Source organism: Coregonus clupeaformis, chromosome 27 (assembly GCF_020615455.1).
Source record: "Coregonus clupeaformis isolate EN_2021a chromosome 27, ASM2061545v1, whole genome shotgun sequence".
Lineage (NCBI taxonomy): Eukaryota > Metazoa > Chordata > Actinopteri > Salmoniformes > Salmonidae > Coregonus > Coregonus clupeaformis.
The window spans coordinates 21,188,850-21,200,689 of record NC_059218.1 but is presented as its reverse complement, the minus strand read 5'-3'; the positions used below and the strand labels follow the sequence as shown (position 1 = coordinate 21,200,689).

Below are 11,840 nucleotides of genomic sequence, written 5' to 3'. Positions count from 1 at the left end.
TGTATACAAAATGGTGTCGTCTGCGTAGAGGTGGATCTGAGAGTCACCAGCAGCAAGAGCGACATCATTGATATACACGGAGAAAAGTGTCGGCCCAAGAATTGAACCCTGTGGCACCCCCATAGAGACTGCCATAGGTCCAGACAACAGGCCCTCCGATTTGACACACTGAACTCTATCTGAGAAGTAGTTGGTGAACCAGGCGAGGCAGTCATTTGAGAAACCAAGGCTATTTAGTCTGCCAATAAATGTATGCCAGTAAATGGAAAGTTTTTTCACAGTGGTGTGTCACAGAGAATGTAGACCCCATGGACTGTCGGGTTGAGAGTGTACTTTCGTTCCTGCAGTTTATGTTTGATAAGCAGCGATCGCCCGCCACCATTAAGGTGTTTGCAGTGGCGATTTCAGCTTGTCACGAGGGGTTTGGCAGAGACACTGTCTTCAGCCACCCTCTAGTGAAACCTTTCTTACTAGGAACGCGGCGGCTTATGCCAATGCCTAGAGCCACACTTCCTCAGTGGGATTTGGCTTTGGTACTTGAAGCGCTCTGTGAGTCGCCGTTCGAGCAATTGAATCAAATACCCCTCAAGATGCTGTCTATGAAGATGGCATTGTTGCTCGCTTTGACTACTGCTAAGCGTGTCAGTGATTTATGTGCTCTTTCGACGAGACCCGACTGCCTTGCCATTAATGGCGATTTGAGCAGAGCGGTGTTACGTCCTATCCCGGCATTTATGCCGAAGGTTATTAAGAGCTCATATAGATCACAGACAGTGGAGGCTCCATCGCCTGTGCCCAGTGCGCGCTTTGGCGTGTTACGTTGAGCGCACAGCAGCGATTAGGTCATCGCCTCAGCTGTTTGTGTGTCACGGTGCGGCTGCACTAGGTAGACCACTTTCGAAACAGCGTCTGTCTCATTGGCTTTGCGAAGGCATTGAGACAGCTTATGAGGCAGTGGGGCGACAATTGCCTCAGGATATAAGAGCCCACTCCACTCGTGGAGTAGCGGCTTCTACTGCCCTTTTCAGAGGAACAGGGGTAGAGGATATCTGTGCAGCGGCGTCGTGGTAGTCACCGTCTCCATTTATCCGTTTATATCGCTTTGATATGTCTTCTAACTCTTTGGCTCAGTCTGTACTCAGCGTGGCTGAGGGAAGGACTTGAGCTAAGAGAGAGGAATGCAGGACCGAAGAGACAGGTCTCTTTCAGGTCCGCTTCTGATAGAAGGACATATTCTAGCATGACTCCTGACTGACATGTTCAGTACAGTAGAAGGCATGTATTCATCTGCCCACCAGTGAATAACTGGGTTGAGGCGGAATGAAGAGGGATAATAGTAGTAACCTTGTTTACGGTACTATTAGACCGGTCATGACAATTTTGACGGAATGTGACGTCATCTATCTGCTTGTTCAGATTAGTATGAATCATGTTCTGGGATCTGCCCACTAATCTTTGGGGTTCCATTGATTGAGTAGGGCGGGCTACCGTGTACACAATGTAGAGTGACACTTTGTGTCATTCCATTAGTGGTCGGTATTGTTGTAACAGGATATTGAGGTACCATCTATCTGCTAGTACAGATTAGTATGGCCCGTATTCTGGTGATCTGCCCACTAGACATTGGTGATGCCATTGGACTAGGTGGGGCGGATTTGGACCGATGACGCAGTATATTGTGACACAGTGTGTTACAGTACTGCGGGACTTGGTCGCAGCCATTGCTAGGCCCGACCTTTTTCATTTCGATGGGAAGTGTTGGGCTCGGCAGGGAGTACATTTTGGAGCGTTGCGCTCCGCCTTAAACCAATAGGAGCAGAGCTCCCCTATGGGGCAGAGCTCCACGATATAGAACGATAGTTACCGGAGTGTAACTCCAGTTCTATGAGTGGAGCGGAGCCCCATAGGACTTAAGGCCCTGCCGACCCTCTCTAGTCTCGCTGAAGATAATATCTCGGGAGGCTGATTGAGGGGAAGCGTCCCCTCTTATAGGGACACCTGTACTCCTATTGGCTGCAGGTGTGTGCATAATTTTGTCTCAGGCTGTTCGCTGCATAGGCAGCGGGGTAAACCAATAGGAGCAGAGCTCCCCTATGGGGCTCCGCTCCACTCATAGAACTGGAGTTACACTCCGGTGACTATCGTTCTCTACACAGTTTAGCCTCTGCCCAGTGCCCAGGCTTTCACCTCACCTTCTGTACAAAGTGAGCGAAGCCTGGGAGCCGAGGCTTTCTTCATAGAGATACTTGTTCATTTTATGTGGCTGTCTTTCTCCTCACTAGCTTTTCTGTCCCCTCACGCATAACCTCGCACCAGGCTATACTCAAACCTCTACTTCATATGTTGTTTCCATGTAAGCTAGCCTACTGTAGGCTTGCATCACATAGGCCAAGTAGGCTACACACAAGTTTTTGCAACATCAGCTAGTCCTATAACCTATGGGTGTGCCTATATCAACTTTCTTGGTAGGCAAGCCTTTGAACTATGGGTAGCATTATATGTAGGTCTATATGTTAATTTGACTAATGCTGTAGTTACAGGCCTACGGGCTACATTTCACCCTGTGGAACAATACTTTCTTAATTTGAACAAAATGCAGAGATGGCATCTCTGGTGCACATGTATAGGCCTATCTGATGTGCACACTGTTGTGCCTGCAACACTTAAACCGAGGGTCTAAATATTAAAAGGATGTCACAAATTCAATACTATGCACATTCTAAGTGGACTGAATAATGCGCCTTTATCCCCTCCTCCCATCCTGCAACTGGCTAAATTCCTCTCCACTCTCTCACCGTGCGTCTGTCTCGGTCTCCGATGCACGGCGCAGGGAGCGCGAGCCTACCTCCGTTTGCCTGTGTTGCAGAGGGAATATTTAACGGATTAATTTTCTTTGCCTCATAGGTATCTTGGACATTCTGAAATAAATGCAGACTCTTATGCCGGGAAGTAGAAGTTATATTTCTTTGTAAATACTGGTAATCGTTGGCGTAATGGGGTGGTCCACTAAGGAACAGCAATATGACTGATATGGTTTTGTTTTTCAGGACGCTGATCTTGGAGGAAACTAACTGCTAAATGTTTTTAAAGTAATTTTCGGCTCTATGTTATATGTGTTTCATGTGTTTACGCGCAACAGTGAGGTAGACTTCTCGTCCAAATTTGACTGCATATCAGAGGGATCCGGACCTGGGTGATTTATTTGATGAATGCGGCGGCCAGGGTCGGTCTCTGAACGCTGCAGGAGCAGCGAGTGGCGGAACATGATTTCTGAAATGTTTCAGTCCGCGCGGCGCGTTTGGATTATTTCTCCAGAGATGCTCCTGCTTCCCATGTTTTGGTTCTTATCTCAGGCTCTTGCAGCACCCTCGCTGACGGCTGAACAGATGGACATGGGGGTGGTAAGTGTCTATATTCTTCCGACACTTTACGCTGAATCTTTGAACCTAGGCTCCTGTAGTGGACACATTTTATTGGTTAAATAGGCTACGTAGCCTCCACAGTTCCTAGAATAATATAACAACACTTTTATCCACATAGGCCTACATTAGGCTGTTGAAATAGGCTACCTCATATTAGTTCATCATCAGCATATCAAGACGATGCCAACTGTGGTGTGTAATAGTAGTCTAACTCCTGCGCATTCAGTGAACATTGAGGAATCATATAGGTTGCTTTTTATTGTAGCCTTATGGCTTCAGTCGTTTAGAAACAGAAGATAAAAGGGAGAGTGAATAATTGGGAGTGAGTATTGTGTGTGTGCCCTGTAGTCTCCCAGGTGCATTTGCCTAATATATTAAATGAAATATTCAGTGAAATCCGTCTGACTTTCAGTAAATATTTTCATGGTAGGCTATCCATAATTATTTATTTGGACACTGCAATGTGAGCTACTGCTCCGTCCAACCTGGTCTCAGAGCATTTCATATTATTCCATTTAGTATGATATGTTACGTTTCGTACAAGCTTGTATGAGAGAAAATAGCTCTGCATCATTCTCTATATCACTGTTCAGACCGTGTCAATATGTTATCAATCTTGTATAAGATTGTATTTATCCTGTATTTATCAGTTTTCACATGCACAATGTGTAGGGTACACATACCATGGCCACATTACACATATGGCACAGAACGATGAAGGAATTCTTTGAACTTTTAGTAAATGCAAATCACAATCATGGCTGTCACTGCCTGAGGGTGGAGAGGTGAGAGAGGAAGAAATTGAAGAACGGTTGAAGAAATGCTACCAAAATGTAAGCAGATTTCAAACGCAATATCGCCCAAGAGTGTAGGCTAATTGCCCTGTAGGCAATGGAGCTCATGGAGAAGTGACCCCTGAAGACATGTTTCACTTTGAAATTGCATTTCTGAGTGCCTCAATATTTCTGATGCTCGCTCCTCAAAGCGAGTAGACAAAAAATCGCTGCTAAAATAATCAGAGAGGTCATTTACACTTTACACAAGCATCCAAGCATTAAATTAGTTGAAAGTCGAGAAATTCTGTAAGTGGTCCTCATTTATCCCTTAAAGAAGTTCTCCAACACCATTTAATTTAGACAGTACCATCAGGCTTGTATTCAGGAACCAGTACCCAAGCTTTATAATGATTGCCCCATTCTATTGAGAAGATTATTGTCCCCGAAATACTTTTGTACAGCATTACAGTCATCTGTAAACTGTCCTGCCCCTACCCACCCCACCCCAAACTCTCTCTCTCAACACACAATATGCCGATCTTCCTCCCTATGTTTTCAAAGTTCATTCTCTAGCATGGAGGCTGCGAGGGCAGGGGGCAGAAGATGATCTTGTCTCAGCTTTATCCCATAAACAAGGGTCGCACAAATGCTTTTTCATGTGCTGACCTCCACATGGCCCCCCTGGAGCCCAGTGAGTGGTGTAAGCTCGCACATTTAACATAGCTGCATCATGTCTCTGTGGAGCTGACGCATTCAACACAGTGGACACTCTAATTGCCTGGTGTTACTGTGTGGACCAGGGCCTGGCTGGCACCATTACTGGGATGTGTCAGTACAGGTGATGGCCAGCTTAGCGGGGTAATAAGTTAGCCAATAACTGAACCGTATTAATGTGGCACAGCAAGGAGGCAGAAGGCTTAGACAGGGGATCATTCTGCATCTAGTGGCGCACGGGTCAGCTCTTTGTTCACCCACACCAGCCCGCAAATGCTAATAACCCATCTGCAACCGCCCGATTATGCCTATATGTGATAAAGTGAGAATCTGAGGCCCACACCTGAACATAACCCGCTAATATAAAAAATGCACTGGAAGCTACAGTCAGAGACGGTAGATTTTTCTTGCCTGATTTAGATATGTTTCTGCTTATAATTTGTTAGTCAACTTGTCTATAATTAGATACATGCAGCTACTCTTCTGTCATGATATGTTGCTCTAGAAGACTAAATAAACCCTTGTTCACCAGAATAATGTCATAAGGGAATAGAAAGCTGTGAAAATGACCCAACATGTCTCTGATAAGATTTCAGTTTGGCTTGGATGCATATTTTATGTGGTTGAAATACTATCAGCTTTTATGATGCTGATAAAGATAGCACCTCTACAGACAGTATGTCACTGCGCATTCACATTCTCTCAAGATGTTGAAAGAAATAAATCACATTTCTCCACTCTTGTTGGTGTATCATTTTACTGCAAGAAATGCTTTATTCTGCAGGAGTTAATATTAAGGCTATGTGAGAAGTTAACCTACAGTCAGTGTCCAGATTTAACCCATCTGAACAGTAGGCTACAGTTCCTTTGATGTGTCATAGGCCTATTTGAAGTTCCTGTCTTGTGACTGTCAAATTTGTATAGCGCCTCACAATCATCACACATAACATACAGTAGCAGGCACTGCTGTCATCTTCTTTTACCACTGCAACAAATCTTTCCCAAACATTACTTTTCTGGCCCTCCCTTCTCTTTATTTTCAACTCTTCATTTCGCAACTTTTCTCTTATTGAATTAACCTCTGACATTGTTATTTTTGCCTCTGTGGATTGATGTTAACTTTTTCTGTCCGTTCCCAAAAGCATTTGGCGATTGGCGTGAAGGCTATTTGGCGAGAGTACAGTTAGGCTCTAAATCTTAGGCTTACGTACTAATGCCAGATAGCCTAAAATAATGAAAGAAAAACCTCAATGTAGCCTATAGTTAAAAATTGCACAATATGTTTTAAGGTATTGTTTCCTCTTTATTCAACCCGCCCACCCGCCACCCGCCCACCCACTCTTCATTCACACAATATTTATTGACCCTGAACCCGCCCGCTGCGGATTATGAGTCAACCCGCGCATCACTAATCTGCACAACCAGCCCATCCACAACACAGGCTTTACAGCAGAGATGTGATCAGATGATTACACAGACAATTCAACGCGTGTGCTGGTGCATGTCGGTGTGTACTGGTGCAAGTTGTGTGGGTGTGCATTTGGGTGTGTCCGGCTCAGCTGGGCAGGCTCAGGTGCATAGAAGTTCCCGCTGCGGGAGGGCGTTGGTCAATACTCAGACAGACAGATGTAAAGACTTCTGTCCCCTGGAGTGCCACCCCATCTCACCACCTTCTGTGGCCGGCTGGGATTAAATTAAGGTTTGCATGGGGCAGGTGGATGTGTTCCCCTACTTAGCAGAACCATGTCTGAGACTGCTATGTACCAGGGGCTTGGGGTGAGCCCCACTCCAGACAGCCCACTGACACACACTAGACACTGTCTCGATGTCTGGATTATTGTAATTGTACTTCACATGCACAGTCCGTTTGGCAATTTTACAACATTCTAGGAATTGGGATCAAATGGACACATTCAAGCTATAATCAGCACAAAATGCTTTCTGCTCGTCATATCATTTCCCCCCTGTGGTTTTCAGTCTGCTGATACTGAGAGCCCTAACTCCCCAGTGGACAACTCTCACAGCTCTCAAGCATCTCTTTATCTGTCATACAGACGATCTGAGGAAGCACTGAGATTATTTTTTTTATCAGCCAACAAATCACTCCTGTAGAGGATGTGTAGTTGCAGTAGAGAGAATACAGCCTATTTTGCAAAACTAGAGTTATTATCAGGGATGTAGTGAAGGATAAACGCAAGTAAACACCATTTACGCCCCTTTTTATTTAGTTAATTAGCGTTTACCCACTTATTATTGCATTCCCAGCATTGATCAAAGCTCAGAACACGATATACGTTCTAATTGTGCATGCCTCTTTGCGAACGAGTGGAATCATGAACAATTGTTTGTTCGTTATGTTTACTTGCGCCCCCCGAATTTACCCCCGGATTTGCCTTGTTAGCAACACATTTACCACTCTCAAGCGGCTAACTCTGCCCTCTCGCGAGTCGCGGCACAGGCCGAGAGCCAGTGAGACGTAAACGAACTACCCTAGCTCGGAGTCAGGCTCAGCAGAGCATGCAAGTAGGCAACTAGAGACGCCGTTGACAGACTAGTGGGTTTGCGAGATGCCGGACATTAGGCTTTTTTTTATGTCCGTGACTCCTTATGTGTCTACAGACATCACCCAAACAAACGAAAAAGAATGAGTGCACAACTGGTAAAGAGTCGCTTATAGATATGTCAGTCATTCAGTCAGTCAGGTGGCTAGCTGCTGGCAGAGACTTCTACTAGTATTGCAGTAACGTTAAAGGCTAGTGTTAGCCAGCTAGCTAATGTAAGAAGCTAACGTTAAACGGAGCCTGACCTCAGCAGTAGCAAAAGATAGGCTACTAAATTCTCATCAAAACTTTGCTTTACAGAGAGTATTAGTGAGACAGACAGTGGTGCGGCTGAGGTAGGCTGTGATGCATGCAGGAGGAGGCAGAGGAGACAAAGAGAGAGGAAGCAAGCAGAGAAAGAGGTTAGTACAGAGGTCCCCAAACTTGGGGTCGGGGCCCCATGTGGGGTCCCCTGAGAAAATCTGTACTAATCTTTTTTTTTTTTTTTTAATAGGCAAAAAAAAAAAAAGATATGTTTCAATATGAATAACTCCCCATGGCCTGCCTTCCATATAGGCCTACATTAAAATGCAATCAAAATGCAAACAATACAGTTCTAAAAATGTCATATGTGTTCGTTTATATCGGTGATTGTTCATCTTATCTCAATTGCCTAATAGAGTTTATAGTTTGCCCACTTATTTTTTACCACTACATCACTGGTTATTAATACACCCTAAATGTTGTCACAACGCTTATGAGAAACAGTGTGAAATGGTTCCAGCTGAAATGTGTGAAGATATTAAGTGCTACTGTTTGACTCCCCCATTCTGTTTGGAGATTGGCAGGATGATATCGACCTTACCAGCCCGTCTCTATCCTAAAGTGGATAATCTAATTTTGCTGTAATGTCTTAAATGAGAGCACCATCTGGTCCCATCTCCAGTGGAGTGGAGAAGAGAGGAGGATACCCCCCCCCCCCACACACACACACACACCCTTGAATTCACACCACACAGTCCAGTCGTGTCACTTCCTCTCAGCTCACTCTGTCCCACCTATAGCATTTCTCCTCTGGAACTCTGTAGATAGGATGCATTCCTTCACCAACCCCAGGCTGCTCCAATTACCCAGAGAGGAGTCGGGAACAGGGAAATGAAAGAGAGAGGGATTGATTGACGGGGAAAGGAAAATGGGTAGGAGTTAGTGTAGGTCTGAAAGGAGCAATCAAACAGAGAGGCACAAAAGACACGCACACCAAACAAAAAAAGCTACCGCACCACTTAGACAAGTGGCAAACATGAAATCAATACCTTCTCTGCAGCTGGGATGGAACTGTCTCTCTGGGCTAATGCTCTGGGGAGAGATTTGCATCTGTGGAGAGGAGAGAGGATACATTTTTACTTAATTGTCCTCGTCAGCTGTAGTCATGACTCAAGTGTGCCTGTTAAGTTACGGTATGTGACTATGAGCTCTATCCAATCCATATTGCGGAAGTTTAGCGTTACAGCGTGATTGAAATTTAAAGGCAATATTAGCGGAATCGGAAATTACCTCTACATTTCTATCGCACAATCTGTAACGCAGATTAAATAGAGGCCTAGATAATAGTGATGTGGGATTTTAATAATAATGGTATGCCTTCTCTTTCCCACACACCCCTGGTTCCTAGTCCACTTTTAGCACGTCTGTCCTACTTTCTGTTGGCACTTTGGACGCCTGTGACCTCATGTCCATTGCACGGCATCGTAGGGACTCAGATTCAGGGCAAGGAGGTTATTTCAGGAACAATTTCTAGGGGGAGGAGGCCGCAGTGCAGGAGAGAATATATTACTGTACAGAGAAAGAGGAATACTCAGCTAACAACAAGCGTTCCCACAACTTTAGAGAACGTTCCCTTAAGTGTCTCATTATGTTATTACCTAACATTTTCATAGGAATGTTCCAGTGATGTGCAAGGACTGTTTCCAACAGACCATTCCCTTATTGTCAAACAGAACTTACACAGAACTTGGTTGCCATGTTCTCCGAATATAAGATATTTATGTTTTAGACACACTTCATGGGAATGTTGTAAGAACATTAATGTGTCCAGTTTTTCTGAGGGTTAGGAGAATATTCCATCAACGTCACGCCAAACATACACAGAACATGGTTGCCATGTTTTTAGAATATAAAATATTAATGTTCTAGACATGTTTCATGGGAACGTGGCAAAAGCGTTGTGTCCAGATTTCTGTGGGAAAGGAGAAAATTCCATCAACGTCCCACCAACATACACAGAACATGGTTGCTATGTTCTCAGGACATAAGATATTAATGTTCTAGACAGGTTTCGTGGGAACGTTGCAAGAACATTTATGTGTCCCAAAAAAATTCATTGCACATCACATCTTGTTAATGTTGCTTTGGCCCTGATTGGTGAACCACTGATCCATTCATAGCTCTTTGTCTGTTAGCAAAGGTAGGGATACTCACACACACAGTTCTTTTAATATACAGTGTTTTCAACGTACATATTTGACATACATGATTACATTGTACATGTTCATTTATACAGTAATTATTATTCAACATATCCTCACCTGGGAACTCACAACCTCTTGGTTCACGGTACTCCGATCTTCCTGCTACGCCACCATGTCTGTGTCAAATATTAGTTAATCTGACCATTCTCTAAACATTGATTTTATTTACTTATTTCAGCAATTTAAGGGTTTTCTGAATAGTTGTCTAATGTTGTTGGGCTATATTAACCTGTTTTATTGATACTCCTGAAACACTATAATCAATAAAATATTTTCTTGATTGTACTTTTAACAGAGCTTAGATTTACTGCAAAGTGCATTCACCCTATTGCTTACACCTATCAAGTTGTTTCAGATCTACAAGTGCCTAGGGAGGAGGGGTTAGGTCCTAACTATACTGGCCCAATAAGCACATACCCTAGCGATATCCCTTATTGGGACAGTGTTTAGGACGTTTGTCATTGGTGCTGGTGGCCTGTGTTTGAGACCTGCTAGGGGAGTCACCTTACTCTCACATTCTTAGCTATGTTCATGTCATTATTGCTGTTAGACTTTTGTTTACCCGCACCCCAGGGTGCGCGCTAGTGATGCGCAGGTTGACTCATAACCCGCAGTCCCCGCGGTTAAATCTGCGGGGCGGGCGAGTTTAGGGTCATTCATGAGTGGATGAAGGGCAGGTGGGTGGCAAGCTAGTTGAATAAAGAGAAAACAATACCTTAAAAAATCCATAAATGTATCATTCTTGTGCAATTTATATCTATAGGCTACATTGAGGTTTTACTTTCATTATTTTTATCTGGCATTAGTGCATAAGCTTAAGCTTTAGGGCCTAACTGTAAGCGCGCCAAATAGCCTGCACGCCAGTCGCAAAATGCTTTTGGGAACGTCGATCCAAGTAGGCAAAAAGGACAATGTCAGAGTTTAATTCAATAAGAGAAAAGCTACAAAATAAAGAGAAGGGAGGGCCAGAAAAGTAATGTTTGGGAAAGATTCGGTGAAGTGGTAAAAGAGGATGACAGCAGTGCCAGCTATGTTTTGTGTGATGATGGAGCTATACAAATTCGACAGTCACAAGACGGGGACTTCAAATAAGCCTATGGCACATCAAGGGAACAGTAGCCTACTGTTCAGATGGGTTAAATGGAAACTGAAATCTGGACACTGACTGTAGGTCTATAACCTCATAGCCTTAATATTAACTCCTGCCAGTGGCGACCCGTCATTCAGGGCAGGTGGAGCAGAGCCCCACCTGTTTAGGTAAAAAAATATATATATATATATATATACAGTACCAGTCAAAAGTTTGGACACACCTACTCATTCCAGTGTTTTTCTTTATTTTTACTATTTCTACATTGTAGAATAAAAGTGAAGACATCAAAACTATGAAATAACACATATGGAATCATGTAGTAACCAAAAAAGTGTTAAACAAATAAAAATATATTTGAGATTTGAGATTCTTCAAATAACCACCATTTGCCTTGATGACAGCTTTGCACACTCTTGGCATTCTCTCAACCAGCTTCATGAGGTAGTCACCTGGAATGCATTTCAATTAACAGGTGTGCCTTCTTAAAAGTTAATTTGTGGAATTTATTTCCTTCTTAATGCATTTGAGCCAGTCAGTTGTGTTGTGACAAGATAGCCCTATTTGATAAAAGACCAAGTCCATATTATGGCAAGAACAGCTCAAATACACATAGAGAAAGACAGTCCATCATTACTTTAAGACATGAAGGTCAGTCAAAATGTCAAGAACTTTGAAAGTTTCTTCAAGTGCAGTCACAAAAACCATCAAGCGCTATGATGAAACTGGCTCTCATGAGGACCGCCTGTCACGCCCTGGCTCTGGGGACT

The 11,840-nt window shown here is 43.7% G+C and overlaps 1 protein-coding gene across 1 annotated transcript in view; it reads left to right on the top strand.

The window, feature by feature from the left end:
• The first annotated feature begins 2,818 nt into the window (after positions 1–2,818).
• The window catches only part of LOC121541620 (matrix metalloproteinase-17-like), a 100,281-nt gene continuing 91,259 nt past the window's right edge, over positions 2,819–11,840 (top strand). Inside the window, exon 1 of the mRNA XM_041850778.1 lies at positions 2,819–3,401. Within this exon, the coding sequence (XP_041706712.1) occupies positions 3,210–3,401 (192 nt within the window). The 5' untranslated portion in view covers positions 2,819–3,209. The remainder of the gene's footprint in view (positions 3,402–11,840) is intronic.